The sequence below is a fragment of the Podarcis bocagei genome (assembly GCF_964188305.1).
Source record: "Podarcis bocagei genome assembly, chromosome: 10".
Taxonomy (NCBI): domain Eukaryota; kingdom Metazoa; phylum Chordata; class Lepidosauria; order Squamata; family Lacertidae; genus Podarcis; species Podarcis bocagei.
In genome coordinates, this window is record NC_138135.1 from 70360821 (window position 1) to 70378752 (window position 17932).

Sequence of the window (17932 nt, forward strand, 5' to 3'; positions counted from 1 at the left end):
ATCAGCCTGGTTGGATTTCCTATTGGCTGATTGCTATAACCAATCCTAAAAGATACACCCATATCCTCCTGTCCTTATATGGAACACAAAGAGCTATATATTGTTACATCTATAAATGACAAATAAGTAGTAATATATCTTACATGTGTCTCAACAAGGAATCTTAATTACCAGCTCACCTCTTGCCCTCCTTGCCCTATTGCCTTCTAAAACAAATGGTTAATCTTAAATTTTTATTTTAAACATATGTCAAGGATCTTGAGTTTCACATCAACATTGAAAGATCTCCTTCATTTGAAGGTTTCTAAACAAATGCCTGACAGCTATATATCAGGACTGCTTGGATGGCGTCTTCCTGTCTGGCAGGGGGGCTAGGCTGGTGGCTGACTTAATTTCAGGATAAATACAACTCTTACAACTATATGAAATAAGAATCTAGCATTTCTTAAATCCTTTGCATAATTACATTTAAGCAAATATATTTAATACATAACATAGGTAGCCTTTTAAAGGGAATAAGGCCTTTGTAAAGTAGAAAAGGAACTCAGTAAAAAGCCGCTTCAAAAGAAGCCTCTTCAGTTTACACCCCCCCCTTCAGCCAGCTGCTTTTCCCATTAGCTCTTCCCAACATTTATTGCCCTCTAACTCTCTCAGTTTAAGAAAGAAACAGCTTTAAAAAGACTTCCCAAAAATGCTCTCCCAAAAATGCTCTCTTTCTGCCAGCTAGATGCTTCTCCATTTGGTCTTGGCCTTTTAACCTTAGAAAGAAGATCTGGCTCATTTTACTGGGAGGCACATTGGTATTATTTTACTATTTACTCATTCCTAATTATGTTTATCTCTGCCTTTTTTATCTTCTGTAACATGTAGGGTCAGTGTCCTCACTCTCAGTCTGTAATTCCAGCTTTTACGACTTTGAGAATTGTTTTCTGCTATAAATCAAGGGGCCCCTTGTCTAGGAGGAAAACATTGCCAAGGTTCTCTAAGCAGCTGTCTTCTGCCTGGCATGAAACTTTTGAAAATCTTTAAGCTCTCTCTTTAATATACAAGCCCTGATCAAACATTAATAAAAATGCAGGCTTATGCCTGATGCCTCAGTAGTAAATGTGGTTCATATTGATATGTATAAATAAGAAACATGCTTCTTCACAGTTACTACTGGGAATGCATGTCTGGTGAGAACAGGGTTTAACGTCTGCAAGAGAAGAAAATGCTTTTATCATTGTGTCCAGTGTTAAGGAGTGCCATAAAAACTTTTTTAAGGGTTCCTCATTGGAAACATTAGTAATGCTAGCCTTAGAGACTTTGGGAGGAATTCAACATCACAGTCTTTCCTATTGTTCTGTCAGTGCAAATATTTCTGCTTGCAAAACTGAATTACCACCCCTCCCCTCTACCAATGCACTCTTCTGCGGGTTCTCCTGACCCTCCAGAGCAGAGTGGGGAGAGGTGTGGGGAGCACACAGTGGGGAGAAGGGGAAAGGGAAAGTCCTGTTGCACTGGCTTCTGCAAGCATGCTAGGTTAGTTGAATCCGGGCCTATGGGTTGTGTCCAACACTCGTCCTAGAACGATTGAAATGAATGGTCGTAAATTAGTCATGTCTGTTAACTTCAGTGGGTCTACAATGGATACATCGCTGGGCGTTTACCACCATACAGCTTCTGCTGCAGGGGAAATTTGGTTGTGTTACAAAGTGTGTTCTCAGGGCCAAGTTAAATGTGACACTTCCTCTCTTTTCTTTTGCAAAATGCAGCTGCACAGCAAATCTCAATTCACATTAGATTACAGTAAGGCACAACAGGCCTAGTTAGTGCATTGTGCACACCCTGAAAGTTGTTGAGCTTTTCTCTACAAAAACACAATTTTTGTTGTTGACTTGCCTAAGATCCTTGCGGAAGTTTCCGCCCAGATGTCAATTCCGCTTTTGAAGTTCTGGGAAAATCCTGACATATGGCAGCCCTACCTAATCCATACCTCAGATTGCTTTGCAAATCAATGTGGGGAGGGTTCTCTCAAGGCAGAAAGTTTTTGAAAAACCATTAATTTAAAAGAAGGCTTCATATTTCACCTTTCTGAGGTAGATGAAGAGCATACAAATGTAATGTTTTCAAGCTCTCTTCTAGCACATTTCATTAATATCATGTTGTATTATTGCTTCCTTCAACCAGTACATTTGTTTCGATGCAGATATGTGGGTTACCAGGAAACTTCCCTTGCGCTGTATCAGATTGTGGTGGGGCTTTATGCCGAGATAGCCGGGGAAACAGACATTGTGGCGGCCCAAATTGTAATGGAGCACTCCCTCTTTCTACAAATGCTATCAGAGAAGGACGTCAGACAGTCCTGTTGTTAAATAACTTGACCAACCAAATGCAAGGATCTGAAGAGAAGGTACCGCATGTAACAGCAATCTTGTGTGTTTCAATGTAAACTTATTGAACATAGCACATTTGAGCTACGAAAGATTTTTACAAAATTCTATTTTTTTTCCAAGATATGCCAGTATCTTATTATATCTACAGTATTGAAATGTAGGTTTTTGTATGTTACTACATTTTCGTTTTGCTATCTTATTATGACTTTGTTTTCGTAGTGTTTGTTTGAAATGCATCCCTGTTTCTTTGTTGTAAGCCGCTTCTGAGCATGGTTGTTTTTTGTGGGAAAATGGCATACAAATAAAATGAATGAATGAATGACCCAACCCTTAGGCTCCTTAAGTATGGCTTAGAGAGTTCCAGATTCAGATGGGCCCAGAGGTTACAAAAACAAATGGCGTTATTACACCCAATGGAACCATCTTATCAGTTAGGGATGTCAGATGTAGAAACAGGTTTAGGAAATACCAATTTGCTTTGTCAGGGAAAGTTAAACTTTAAAGAGATCAGTTCATTATTTAAATATCTGTCTATATATGTATCTACACTCACAGATTGAAAGCGTAAGGAAAATGACTGGGGATACCAAAAAGAAAGCCTCGCTGATGGCTGAAGAGCTGGAGAAAAATAAAGATCAAATAGAAAGGGAAAGAGAAAGCATCAAATTGCTCATCAAGAGATTGAAGAACTTTCTCGTAGGCAAGTATGCTCAAAACCCATTTTTTGATCCACCTGTCTTAGATATATCTGTTGTTGTTGTTTAGTCGTTTAGTCATGTCCGACTCTTCGTGACCCCATGGACCAGAGCATGCCAGGAACTCCTGTCTTCCACTGCCTCCCACAGTTTGGTCAAACTCATGCTGGTAGCTTCGAGAACACTGTCCAACCATCTCGTCCTCTGTCGTCCCCTTCTCCTTTTGCCCTCAATCTTTCCCAGCATCAGGGTCTTTTCCAGGGAGTCTTCTCTTCTCATGAGGTATCCAAAGTATTGGAGCCTCAGCTTTGGGATGTGTCCTTCCAGTGAGCGCTCTGGGCTGATTTCCTTCAGAATGGATAGGTTTGATCTTCTTGCAGTCCATGGGACTCTCATGAGTCTCCTCCAGCACCATAATTCAAAAGCATCAATTCTTCGGCGATCAGCCTTCTTTATGGTTCAGCTCTCACTTCCATACATCACTACTGGGAAAACCATAGCTTTAACTATACGGACCTTTGTTGGCAAGGTGATGTCTCTGCTTTTTAAGATGCTGTCTAGGTTTGTCATTGCTTTTCTCCCAAGATATATCTATATATTCATATTATACGTTAGACCAAGGATATTGGGACTTAAACAGTTCTTTCTCCACTTTTCCAAGAGGAGAGTGCCCCACCAGAAGACATAGAGAAAGTTGCAAACTATGTCCTGGGCCTCCAGTTGCCAGGGTCTCCCCAAGAGCTAAGCATGGTGCTCGACAAACTCAAGAGCCTCATGGCACACTGCGAGGTCTCCCCGACAGAGGTGAATGGGTTAAGTAAGCAAATGGAAGAGGCACAGAGACTATTGGCGAAAGCACAAGAAGCCGAGTAAGTACAAGATTGTCTTCCTTTACAGTCCTGCCATTCAGTGGGAGAAATTGGATGGGGCTGAGCAACTGCTATGCAAAGCCATGCTGACTGCTTCCAGGCTGAATTGGAGATGAAGGAGTAGCTTTTCCTCACTTGTCCCTTTTCCCATTCCACCTCCCCACTGACTGTAAGGGGAGGGAAATTAGCTATGCCATCTCCAGGCCTGATATATTTTCAGTTCTGATTCACGGGAATATCAGAGGAATGAGAGTGTTTTGGATCCTGTAAATCCAAGGGAGCCCCATCCTGCGCCCTCAACATGCCCATGGAACTCCCTGCTTCAGGCCCTACCACCAGTGGTACATGTACTCCAGTGAGTTTTCCACTGGTATATTGGGTGGTCCTTCATGGACATAAATGCTGCGCTTATGACCCAGTCAGTAGAACAGCATTCAGGCCACCCCCAACAATCTCTCAGGCAGCCTTTGGCTAACTTTTGGACCACCGTGTTGTGTTTGTGATTTGGAAACTATCCCTAAATCATAGAAAATTGTATATCTGTCTGCCTTTGTTTTACATTCTGAAGTGCATTTTCAGCCCCACAATGGGTAGACCGATGTGAACTAAGTCATATAAACATTCTATAAATGTACTCTCTCTTTCACCCTCTATTTTTATTGTAAGCTCCTTGGGGCAAAAACCTATTGTTTGTTAGATATCTGTGTGTGTGTGTGTGTGTGTGTGTGTGTGTGTGTTGCATATCTATATCTAACCGTCTATCTATATCTCAGTGCCTTTCTTATACTTCAGAAGATCTGGGTTTTTTATTACTTAGGAAAGTAGCAAAAGGTCTCCCAACACCTGATGAATTGATAAGCAGCTTGAAAAACATTGAAAATATTCAACGGCAAACCAGAGATGACTTCGCAAAGTTAAATGGAACAATAGAAGAAACCAAAACAAAAATCACAAAGGTATCCTCTTTACAGTTAACTTTCATCAGAGACTTTTCAAAAGCGAGTAAGAGAATGTGCAAACAAGAGAATTTCACTAACATTTATTTTCTTAGGCTTCCAGTTCGTCATTCAATTGGCTTCAACCCATTATCAAAGCAGTCTGTGGGTTTTTCTTTTTAATAAGTTATTGCTGTATTTCATCAATGTATTCCTATCAGCTTCTGCAAATAACAAAATTGCTCTTGTTCTTTTTGCCACGTGTTTTCACATATTTCTGTCTTAAAGGGGGAAGGGCAGAATGAAGCTGCCAAGTATTTTCCGCTTTCAAAAGACTCCCTTTATCACAGTTATTTCTCTGAACTTTGAACATCAGCATAGTAGTGGGGTGGACCAGGCGCCAACTCCCACATGGCTCCTGTTGATTAAGCCCTACCATTCCCATTTTGGAGCTTATTCCTGTCTCAGCTTTGTGGGCCATATCAGTCAGGTGGGTGGGAATAGCCTGGTGGAATGAGTTGCTTAGATAACAATGTTCCTTCCCAAACTGGTGCTGACAGAGGAAAATAATTTTTTATACCAGGACAGTTTTATATGTGCTCCTCCATAAGTCTGTTCTATCCCATTTCTACATAAATCTGTGATTTTTGTATTTTAAAAATCCTTCACCAGCAGGTACCAGGTTGGGTTATAACAATTTTAAAATGCATTTTTTAAAAAGCATGCCAGCTTTTAGGATACATCCCCCCATGCCCTGGTAATTTATTTATTAACTTGCTAACTTGATTTGCTATTTAAATAATGTACCTCCCATCCACACTATAGAGTATAGCTATGGAATCCTTGCTTAGTCTGTTTTGTGCATCTGAAGGAGCAGACCCATTGAAATTACTGGGCCTAAGTAACTTAAGCCCATTGATTTCAGTTGGTCTCCTCCAAAATTGTCTTGTTGGGTAATGAGTTACAAGCATCCCATTGATTACATGATGATTCATCTGCAGGCTGCGGACCAAATGAACAAGACGGATAATGAATTAGTGGACTTTTCAGAAAAGCAGTCAGAGCTGGAAGATGAAATCGCTTCCTTGAAGACAAAATTGCAGATGAGCAGGGGCCAAGTCACCAATGCTAAATCAGAGGCCGAAAAAGCACAGAATCAAGCTGTAGCGACTAATAAGGTAATGCTGTAAGCTCACAATTTACACAGGGGTTATGTTCCGAGAGGGACGCGGGTGGCGCTGTGGGTTAAACCACAGAGCCTAGGACTTGCCGATCAGAAGGTCGGCAGTTCGAATCCCGCGACGGGGTGAGCTCCTGTTGCTCAGTCCCTGCTCCTGCCAACGTAGCAGTTCGAAAGCACATCAAAGTGCAAGTAGATAAATAGGTACCACTCCGGCGGGAAGGTAAAAGGTGTTTCCATGCGCTGCTCTGGTTCGCCAGAAGCGGCTTAGTCATACTAGCCACATGACCTGGAAGCTGTACGCCGGCTCCCTTGGCCAATAAAGCGAGATGAGCGCCGCAACCCCAGAGTCATCCGCGACTGGACCTAATGGTCAGGGGTCCCTTTACCTTTACGTTCTGAGAATCCCACCTAAAGAACACCCAAAATTGTGTTCTTCACACTGACAACTGTGTAAAAAAAACCAGACAAACGCTACAGTTAAAGGCACTGAATTACTCTATATCCAGATTACCAGCAAACCTAGACTGAAGGAAATTTAAAAAGTTAATGACCTCAAGCTGTTGCAAATCTCCGATATCACGAGTTCAACACAAGCATAGTCTCAGTATGGGATTGACTAGAATCAACCATATCATGACATGTCAAATGGAGGGGCTCATTTTGCGGCTAAAATGGGGGTGGGGGTTGACATCTCAATTGGCCTTAAGCCTTATTTATTGTCCTATCTCTAACACCATTTTGGTTTGTTGCAAATAAAATATTTTAATCAATTCATGAAGTAGGCAAATATACCATTGGTTCAAGCATCCCTTGTATAATCCCTAGTGGAAAGAAATAAGTGCAAAAGCCGGGATACCATATTTGAGTAGAGTACAACCAATCACATGCTAGAATAATCTCAACCTCTTATCATCGTGGCAGAGAAGAGGAAAGGGAGAGAATCTACACCTGCCAGGGGCCTTGCAAACAAGCCAGGACCCCTGCAAGAATAAAATGTTAGCTGCATGCCATTAATCCACTTTAATTTCATTCAGATTCTGATTGACCTGAGATCTTTACTCTCTTTGTTGGAATTCACAAGAATAAAAGTCAGAAGGGTATTCTGCTTTGTTTTTTGTTTTGAATGCATGTATAATGACAGCATTAATGAAGTCTGAAGGTGAAAGTCAAATAGGATAGTGGGACTCTCCCTCTTTCTTAACATGTTGGATTACTTACTGAGATTTATTTATTTATTTTTACTGCCAGAAATAGTATGTTTATTTTTATTCCATAGTGGTATTTTTTCTTCAGTGACAATGTTTATTTTTTGGCCATAAGAATTGTTACGTGATTAAACCTTTAAAAAGCAAGCAAGAAAAAACAGACAACTAAATTTCGTAGCAGAGGTATAAAAAACAACACCACTTTTCATTGGGAAATATTGTCGTTACAGGAATTTGCTAATCTTAAAAAAGAATATTCCAGTTTACAAGGAAAGCTCAAAGCCAAAGGCCTTCCTTTGGAAACCTTAGAGAAACTGAATCGGTTGAGAAATGAGGCTGAGAAACTGGCTAAAGAGACTGAAAAGAAAATGAAAAGAATAGCAGGTATATATATTGAATTTACATACCCATTCAATGATTCTTGCATGTTCCTCAGTGAATTATCGGGCGTCCCTCAATGAGAATATCAGTAATGATGCAAAAACATCCCAGAATATAGCTTGTCTTCCACCACTGGTTTTTTCCTACAATACACGGCCACAGGGAATGTTCTGGGTCAGGGGTAGGGAGACTCCACGCTTGTGCAATATATTGAGATGCACCAATACAAGCCAGGTACAAAATAGTGGCTCAGTGGAAAAAGCCAATTACAGTGGTACCTTGGTTTAAGAACAGCTTAGTTTATGAACAACTTGGATTAAGTGTGTGAACTTTGCCTTGGAAGCAGAACATGTTCCGCTTCCTGTTGAGTGTGTTCCATTTGTAAATTGAGTCCCCCGCTGCTATGGGAAAGCACACCTTGGTTTAGAACCCTTTGGTTTAAGAACGGACTTCTGGAATGGATTAAGTTTGTAAACCAAAGTAGCACTGTAGTTACTGTTAGAATTCCTGCTCCGTGATTGCAGTCATGGGATTTTTGTCTATCACATGATGGTGTATGTTTTGACTCCACAGAGTGGGAAGTGACGGAGACAGGATGTTTGTGTTCCTGTGTTCCGTGAAGTGGGACTATTGTCCTTTGTTCTTTCTCTCTTTGCTGTCTGATGCTAGAGAGAGAGAGAGGGAGCCATGCTGCAGTGCTCCACGTGTGTTTATATGTAAATAAAGTAGATTAGCCAAAATGCTGAGTTGCTGAGGTCTGTTAACACAACTGCGCAAACTCTGCAGATCCCTAAGTGTGCCGATGTCTGTTGGCATTGGTTGCTGTGATGTTCGGGCAGAAGAAAGCTTTTGAAGCTCCCGAACGAAAGACCAGGAGGGAGAGAACATGCCAGTCTTCTTATGTCCTCAGATCAGAGTTTCTGCTAACCAAGGGAGGGAAGCGGGTGTGGAAGACAGGACTGCGAAATGAAAAGGAACTATAGCTGCATTATTCCGCCTCCCTTCTTGCCCCAGGAGATTTAAAGGCCCATATTTGGTGTCTGGGTTAAAAGATGGCAGCCCTAATGCAGAGGTTCCTTGACTGCCAAGACAATATGAAAAAGAGGTCCTTCAAAAAAGCAAGTTTGGAAACTCAGGTTTTTTTTGGGGGGGGGTTGCAGTGATTTACAAGGATTTTATTTACTTAATGTACGTAACCACCTGGTGTTTTCTTTTTTTAATTTCAGATTTAGAAAATAAGATACAGGAGCTGAACCGGATTAAACAAAACAAGGCTGATCAGCTGAGACAACTGGAAGATCAAGTCACAGCTATCAAAGATGAGATTATGCAGCAGTCAAATAAATACGCTATTTGCAAAAGTTAATGAGTCTAATAATCTAACAATATAACTGTAAATGAACAAAGAGCTTTCCACGCCCGCTTTGTAATGATGAACAGTTTATAAATTGTATAATTATAACATCTAAGGTGATGTTGTGTGGTTTTCTGTGCTAGTCTTGACCTTTATGGGGATCGGTACTTTGCAGGGATGAGGTACACTACAGTATATGGATTGCTTTGCTGCTACACCAGGCACCCCCAAACTCAGCTCTCCAGATATTTTGGGACTACAACTCCCATCATCCCTATCTAACAGGACCAGTGGTCAGGAATGATAGGAATTGTAGTCCCAAAACATCTGGAGGGCCAAGTTTGGGGATGCCTGTGCTACACCGTTATTTAGAAATTTAAGGATAGTTTTCTTCTCACACACTAGGTGGCAGCAGGAAACTATTTAAAATTTTCATCTAGGAATGACTTAAAAGCATATTATTATTTCCTTTTTCAAAAAGTAAATTAGCACAGAAGAGGAGCCTGGTGTATCAGGCCACTGGCAAAACTAGTACTGCATCTGTTCTCACAGTGGCCAATCAGATGCCCGTGAGATGCCTGCAAGCTGGACATAAGCTCAACAGCATATTAGCAATTTAGGACAATTCACTCTTTTAGCAGAAATTAATGGCATAGTAGGCAAGAAATGAAGCAGAGTGCTACTTGTAAAGGGACACGGGTGGCGCTGTGGATTAAACCACAGAGCTTAGGACTTGCCGATCAGAAGGTTGGCGGTTCGAATCCCAGCAACGGGGTGAGCACCCGTTTCTCAGTCCCTGCTCCTGCCGACCTAGCAGTTCGAAAGCATGTCAAAGTGCAAGTAGATAAATAGGTACCACTCCGGTGGGAAGGTAAACAGTGTTTCTGTGCGCTGCTCTGGTTTGCCAGAAGCGGCTTAGTCCTGCTGGCCACATGACCCGGAAGCTGTACGCCGGCTCCCTCGGCCAATAAAGCGAGATAAGCGTCGCAACCCCAGAGTCAGTCACGACTGGACCTAATGGTCAGGGGTTCCTTTGCCTTTACCTTAGGCAAGAAATGAAGCAGAGTGCTACTTGTAAAAGTATTTTAACTGTTTAAGCCCCACAGCAAGCATGGCAAATCATCCAGATGTTGATGAACTACATATCCCATCATTCCTGGCTGTTGGCTATGGTGGAAAAGGCAGATGGGAGTTGGGTCAACCTCTGCCCTACAGAATGTCCAGTTGTGCAATCAGTACCAAGATCAGTTAACAGCAGAAGCGGAGCAATAGTCATCAAATGGAAACTATAGCAGCATTTTATGAATTGTCAGCTGAACTTTGCTACGTGCAAGGAAATGGCTAATTTGGCCCATCCCAATGGGCTACATTCTCCTGTCCATTTATTTACCCATGTAGGGATAGCCAGACATTCATCAATATTGAAATTCTGATGGCATGTGCTCCATCACCTGTAGGAAGTGGTTTATAACTTGAGCATGCATCTTGCATGCTTGATATTTGCTGATTTCCTTCCATCTATCTTTGTTCTGGTGTGATTTGATTATGCTAATCTGGTATGTCATACATAAATCGGGCAATGTCATGCATACGAGTGGTAGCCTATGTGGCGCCCTCTAGTGGCTGTGAACTACAACACTCATTATTCTTGAGCATTGGCCCTGCTACCTGGGTTTGAGGGGGTTGTAGTCTACAATATCTGTTGGGTACCTGATGTAGACAGATTACACACGCAATCCAAATTACACTTCGCTTCAAATGGCCAGAGTGGGTTATGAGGATGCCATGCCTAAACTCCACAACATGTGATTTTTTAATCACATTGAGAAACATGTAGAACAGCCCATCAGCTCTCATGCTCATACAGCGGTACCTCAGGTTACATACACTTCAGGTTGCATACACTTCAGGTTACAGACTCCGCTAACCCAGAAATAGTGCTTCAGGTTAAGAACTTTGCTTCAGGATAAGAACAGAAATCGTGCTCTGGCGGCGCAGCAGCAGCAGGAGGCCCATTAGCTAAAGTGGTGCTTCAGGTTAAGAACAGTTTCAGGTTAAGTACGGACCTCCGGAACGAATTAAGTACTTAACCCGAGGTACCACTGTACTTAGACAATTATCCTTTCTTTGTTTCCATATGCCTCATTGCTTGGAATACAGTCAGCCATACTACAAAGGCTACCACTATCTGAAATTCACCCACAACTGAAAACAGATGTATTTCCAGCTCAAGGGATGAGAAAACTCATCTGCACCACATACTAATGCTGACAGCTAGGGCTTCTGTTTAGCTGCATCTAATAGTGACAAATGTTTTTCTAATAAATTTGCCATTTAATCTAGTACAATGTCTTAAAACGGCATTTAGAATCATAGAATCATAGAGTTGGAATAGACCACAAGGGCCATCGAGTCCAACCCCTTGCCAAGCACTTTGGAAAGAGTATACAGTATATTTTAAGTTAATACTGTATTGCAGAAGACTCAAAACACCAACAGCGATTGAGTTTCTATTTGAGAGTAAGAAGATATGGTTATGGACTCTCCTTCCTGGAGGTTCTTAAGCAGAGGTTGGATAGCCACCTGTCATGGATGCTTTAGCTGAGATTCCTTCATTGCCTGGGGTTGGACTAGATGACTCTCGGGTCCCTTCCATCTCTATGATTCTACAGTATATGTGGCTAAAACATTTGTGGAGTGGGATTTTGTTATTTGCATGACAAAATCTCAGTCCATGTTATATCCCCAACTAGTTAGATTAGTTGATTAATCCCACAGGAATTAGATTCATCTTTTCTTTTTTAATTTATTTAATCATTTTTTCTATGCAAACAACAACCACAAAAGACACTACAACAAAAACCATAACAATAATAACACAATTTGACAACTCAGATTTAAATATACTGATATACTTATGACTTTTAACAATATTTTCCCACCTCTCTCTCCTCCCACTTCCCCCCACTTATCGCTTAAATATTCATTCCAGATTTCTTCATATTTATCCATTCTTAATTTGTGTCGACATGCAATTCGTTCATATGTGGCTAATCTGTCCATATTATCAATCCATGTGCTCAATGGAATTAGATTCATCTTGTCATTGAGACGTTAATTTTCCCATAGAAGCCAATTTTGCTTTTAATAACTGCACCTGGACCTAACCCCAAACCAATTCACAAATCATGGTTGGGCTAGAAACACAGGAAACCAAGCTATTGCATGTCAGGTTTTTTGTATGTATAACCTAATATTGTCTAGTCTGATTTGCAGTGGTCGCCAGGGTCTTATGCAGAGGCTTTTCACATCAGCGGCTCCTACCTTATTCCTAGAGGTGCCAGGGACTGAAACCCAGAGCTCATACAACTCAAGCATGGGTTAGGAAAAGTTAAAGGGACCCCTGACCGTTAGGTCCAGTTGTGGCTGACTCTGGGATTGCAGCGCTCATCTTGCTTTATTGGCCGAGAGAGCCGGCGTACAGTTTCCGGGTCATGTGGCCAGCATGACTAAGCCGCTTCTGGCGAACCAGAGCAGCGCACGGAAATGCCGTTTACCTTCCCGCCGGAGCGGTACCTATTTATCTACTTGCACTTTGAGGTGCTTTCGAACTGCTAGGTTGGCTGGAGCAGGGACCGAGCAACGGAAGCTCACCCCATCACAGGATTCGAACCGCCAACCTAGGCAAGTCCTAGGCTCTGTGGTTTAACCCACAGCACCACCTGCATCCCTCAAGCATGGGTTGCCAGTTGGAAAAATGATGCTTCTGTAAGGTCTTGTCCTTTGCTATTGTGTAGAAATTCACTTCAAATGCACTCTGCTCGATGAGGCCTGGGAATTCTGCACAGAGTAGCAACTAACTGCAGCCACACTACGCCACCATGACTGTTCTCCACGAGTCGCCTCTTGTGGCCTTTCATTGCATCTGGAAATGGCATCTTCCAGTTGCTTCTGAAACTATAGATATCCTTTAAAAACCCAGAAACAAAACTGATTAAAACCAACCCCAAAGTTAAGCTTTTTTTCTTCTCAACTCAGAATAATTTATGTCACTGAGAGGTTGGAATTTCCTGTGGGATGGGAAATCTGTGTCCTGTTCTGCCTCTTGTTCTGACTTGGCTGATAATTTGAAATCATTACCATAGCTTTAGACTTGTTTAAAAAATTGCCCCATTGACAGTAATAGTTTCCAGCCAACAGATTTTGTTCATAGATTATCAAATCACCAGATGTAGAATTCAGGAGGTTACAACAGTTTCTTTCCTCCAACTACAAGCTATAACACTGGGAATGTTGTCTGAAACATTCCTAAATAGCTAGTAAGCCAAGAGTTTGATCCAGAAAAGATAAAACGCTCACAGCACAGCATGGTGGTTTTATGAGCTGAGATAGTATTATTTGTCTCATCTAAAGTCAGAGAAGGGAATTTATAGCAGGCATGGGCATACATTAAATTAAATGTAAAAGTATTCTAATTATGTCCCCCAGGGCAATGGACAGACAATATGCATTTGTTGTGAAGGCAGTGGAACAAAAGAATTGATTGCATCTAATAAAGCATTCTCAGCACAGGAATGCAAAATATGTGTGGTTTCAACTTTGCTGCATTTCCCCCTATTTAAAAATATTAGTCTACAAGGATCCCTTACAAGCTACACATTTGGACAGTAATACAAGACCAGCCATGCTTTGCAGGTCTATCTACATGCAACACATTTACTGACATACCTATTCAGAACTGAGTCTTACTTAATTCAATGGGACTTACTTCCAGCTAAATGGGGCTAAGATTGCAGCCTTAAATTACTGATTAAATCAATTAAAGCTATGGTTGATGGACAAATTTGAATCAGTGGGGTTGTGAATTAAGGTCACATGTTTATTCTGTATGGCTATTTTGTTTCTAGTGTTACTATAATAAACAAGAAATTTTGAACTTTACAGACACAAGCAGAGAGTGCCTAGCACCGCCTAGGAATTTCAAGAACCCCCAAAATATTGAGATGCTTTAAAATGGATAGTGTGCTTTGTGAGTTTGGGCCCGTCACACTACATATCACTTGAAGTCACACTAAAATCCCTTTTTGGTCTGCCATCTTGATTCAAAATGGCACCTGGCACCCGAACATCAGTAAAGACCCTCCCACCCCCACACTGGAAACCCTCCTGCTGAGTTTGGGAAAAATATTCAGGAGGTGGCCAAACCAATGCCAAAAATCAGCTGCAATAAGGCCCAAGTCAAGTTTTGGTCAGCCATCTTGATTCAAAATGGTGCCTGGCACCCAAACGTTGATACAGATGTCCACCTCAGGAACCCCTATGCCAATTTTGGTGACAATATGTCAAGAGGCGGCCAAACCTATGTAGAATATTGGTTAAGAGACCTTTTAAAAAGTTTGTATATCTTTCTGTGAGCGAGCAAGTGGAGGAAAAATATTAACTTGGTCAATTATTTTTAGCTAGAACACTTTTAAAGGGCAAGTTTTTCTTTTGAGATGATGACTTTCACGTTTCCAGTTAATTGGAGGAAAGTGAGATTGAAACTCTACTAGTTTATATGCTCTTTATGAAACTTCTGTATGCTTTGATGGAGTGGCATTTACTCGTATGGAAACAAAAGTAAATTAACTAGATCAGTGTTTCCCAACCACTGTTCCGCAGCACACTAGTGTGCCGCGAGATGTTGCCTGGTGTGCCGCGAGATGTTGCCTGGAGGGAGGCGGGTGAGTCGGGCGGCGAGAGGCGGGGCGGCGGCGGTGAGGAGAGGCCGCCCAGCGCGGGGCTCTCCCCGTCTGCCTGCCTGGCTGCCTGCGAGCTCGGCGGGCAGCGCCTCCGTCCGCAGCGCCCGCCTTGCGGCTCTCATTCCCTGCCCCTGCCAAAGCTCACCCAGCCAAGCCGCGCTCTCCTTCCTGCCTCGCTTTGCTGCCTCCTCCCCCCCCACCCCCAAAGCTTGGAGGTTCCCCGGCAAGGGGGAGGGGAAAAAATTGAAACTTACACTTTCGTGCGTCCCTCCCGGCGTGACGCTGCGCGCTGACGTCACGGGGCTGTAATGGTGGTGTGCCTCGAGATTTTTTTCATCAAACAAGTGTGCCTTTGCCCAAAAAAGGTTGGGAAACACTGAACTAGACTAAATGGTAGCAAATAAGGAATACATTGCAACAGAAGAATGAAATTGCCATGGTTGTTTCTTAGGTTTGTTAGGGAAGGGATGCAGAGTGAGGTATAAAATTACAAGCCTAATTTGCCTAAGTCCCAAGGACACTGAATGACAGTTAAGAAACCTTGGGGTTTCTGTTTTGTTTTAAAGGATTTTAAAGACTTGAGATGCAATATTATAGATACTTACCTGGAAGTAAGTCCTGTTGATCTAAGCAGCTCTTACTTCTAAAAAGACATGCATAGGATTAAACGTAATTCAACCCATAGTGCATTCTAAGAACTTATATGCAGGAAAAAATTGACAAGCAGTAAAAGGCTTGTCATGTGAAGTGAAGAATGTATTGTCTTCCAAGCACTGGACTGGGGTGCATTGGGTTAAATTATATGCTCTTCATTAGACTGAGTTGATCAGGGAGAAAAATATACTGTGTGGCTCAGCTGTTCGTGTCATGGCTGAATTTGCAGTGCTGTGATAGGCAGCCGGATCAGCACCCAGATCTCTTCATGTTGTTATACATATCAAACTAGGTTCTTCATATTCCAGCCAATGAAACAAGGAAAATCAGAGTGTTAAGGTAAAGGTAAAGGACCCCTGATAGTTAAGTCCAGTCACGAACGACTCTGGGGTTGCGGTGCTCATCTCGCTTTACTGGCCGAGGGAGCCGGCGTACAGCTTCTGGGTCATGTGGCCAGCATGACTAAGCCGCTTCTGGCGAACCAGAGCAGCGCATGGAAATGCCGTTTACCTTCTCGTCGGAGTGGTACCTATTTATCTACTTGCACTTTGATGTGCTTTTGAACTGCTAGGTTGGCAGGAGCTGGGACCAAGTAATGGGAGCTCACCCTGTTGCAGGGTTTCGAACCACTGACCTTCCGATCGGCAAGCCCTAGGCTCAGTGGTTTAGACCACAGCACCACCCGCGTCCCTTAATATCCCAGCCGATGAAACAAGGAAAATTAGAGTGTTACTTTCTGGAAATAAACGAGATGAAGACATCTTTTTTGATAGTAGCAACAGTGATGATGATGACTGTTCCTCCCTTGCCATACTCCTACCATGTTCTGTGGCTAATACGAGTTATGAACCTGCAAAAAGGGAATTCTCACAAGAGCGAAAACAGATTGGTCTCAAAATGTAGGCATGTCCTGGCTTAGTTTCGCCCTGTATGTTCAGACTTTACCTTGGGCCACATAGGCCATTTTCACCACTGATACTACTCCCCTCACAATCAGTTTCCTTCCGTTTCCCTGCAGTTTTTCCTCTACAGGTCAAGTGCTCTCTTTCTTGAGATCACCTTGTTAAAGAGAGAGTAAACAACAACCTGGCTATCTGCTTCTCCTCTCCATGGAAGCAAGGCTGTGTGCTGGTTGGATCCAAAGCTATTTCTTCTTTCAGTAAGTGCAGATGGGATATTTTGCCTTTAAATTAGGGCTTTCTGGATCAGGTTAGCCATATTGATTTGTATGCTGTTGGTGGATTATTGTCATTGTCTTGTTGGGCTGTGTAGGTGATAAAGGGGAGCCATACCGGGGTAAAGGCGTCTTCTTCTGTTTGTCCCCGTGTCAGTTTCAGTTTACAGTGGTAAAATAATAATAATAATAATAATAATAATAATAATAATAATAATAATAATAATAATAATAATAATAATAATTTATTATTTATACCCCGCCCATCTGGCTGGGTTTCCCCAGCCACTCTGGGCGGCTTCCAAAAGAATATTAAAATACTGTGATACATCAAACATTAAAATCTTCCCTAAACAGGGCTGCCTTCAGATGTCTTCTAAAAGTCTGGTAGTTGTTGTTCTCTTTGACATCTGGTGGGAGGGCGTTCCACAGGGAGGGCGCCACTACCGAGAAGGCCCTCTGCCTGGTTTCCTGTAACTTGGCTTCTCGCAGTGAGGGAACCGCCAGAAGGCCCTCGGTGCTGGACCTCAGTGTTCGGGTAGAACGATGGAGGTGGAGACGCTCCTTCAGGTACCTCGGGTTAAGTACTTAATTTGTTCCGGAGGTCCGTACTTAACCTGAAACTGTTCCTAACCTGAAGCACCACTTTAGCTAATGGGGCCTCCTGCTGCTGCCGCACCGCCGGAGCACGATTTCTGTTCTCATCCTGAAGCAAAGTTCTTAACCTGAGGTACTATTTCTGGGTTAGCGGAGTCTGTAACCTGAAGCGTATGTAACCCGAGGTACCACTGTATTGATTAATTTTTCTAGTAGGGCTGTTTCCCATACTATTTGGTACCATTGGTCCATGCTTACTCCTGACAGGTCTCTCCAGTGTCTGGTTATGGTGTTTCTGGCTGCTGAACATAGGTGGGTTATGAGTGCTTTGTGGTGTAAATGGGCATTGTTGTCTTGGAAGATACATAGTTTGTAAAAATGTTACATGGTAAAAATACGAGAGACATTACAGATACTTCTGTAAAACAAGAAAATCTTTAATAAAATAATAATAATTAGGGCTTTATGAATTATCCTTCAGAAGCCTAAAATATTGTGAAGGCAGACTTTGAACAGATTGTCTGGATAAGCCAAGGTACGTACACGTACGTGTGTGTGTGTGTGTGTGTGTGTGTGTGACTGCAAGCTTTGTTCTATAAAACATTCTCATGCCCTTTCAGGTGACCTCATGCTTCTGAGACCTCCTGGACTGTATTTTAAACACCTGGTGTCAGCTATCTTGGAGTTCTTTCACACGCAATAACTCTCAGAATTCACAACCTATATTTATTATTTTCTCAATTATAAATCTTTCCCCTCCCTCTTAATT

General features: G+C 42.3%; 1 protein-coding gene across 3 annotated transcripts in view; it reads left to right on the forward strand.

The window, feature by feature from the left end:
- The window catches only part of LAMB4 (laminin subunit beta 4), a 64563-nt gene extending 55458 nt beyond the window's left edge, over positions 1–9105 (forward strand). For all 3 annotated transcript variants that reach the window (XM_081211388.1, XM_081211387.1, XM_081211389.1), the window contains 7 exons: positions 2189–2392; positions 2931–3075; positions 3732–3939; positions 4757–4895; positions 5876–6052; positions 7493–7646; positions 8870–9105. In XM_081211388.1, coding sequence (XP_081067514.1) covers positions 2189–2392; positions 2931–3075; positions 3732–3939; positions 4757–4895; positions 5876–6052; positions 7493–7646; positions 8870–9009 — 1167 coding nt within the window. In that variant the 3' untranslated portion in view covers positions 9010–9105. The remainder of the gene's footprint in view (positions 1–2188; positions 2393–2930; positions 3076–3731; positions 3940–4756; positions 4896–5875; positions 6053–7492; positions 7647–8869) is intronic.
- The last annotated feature ends 8827 nt before the right edge of the window (positions 9106–17932 follow it).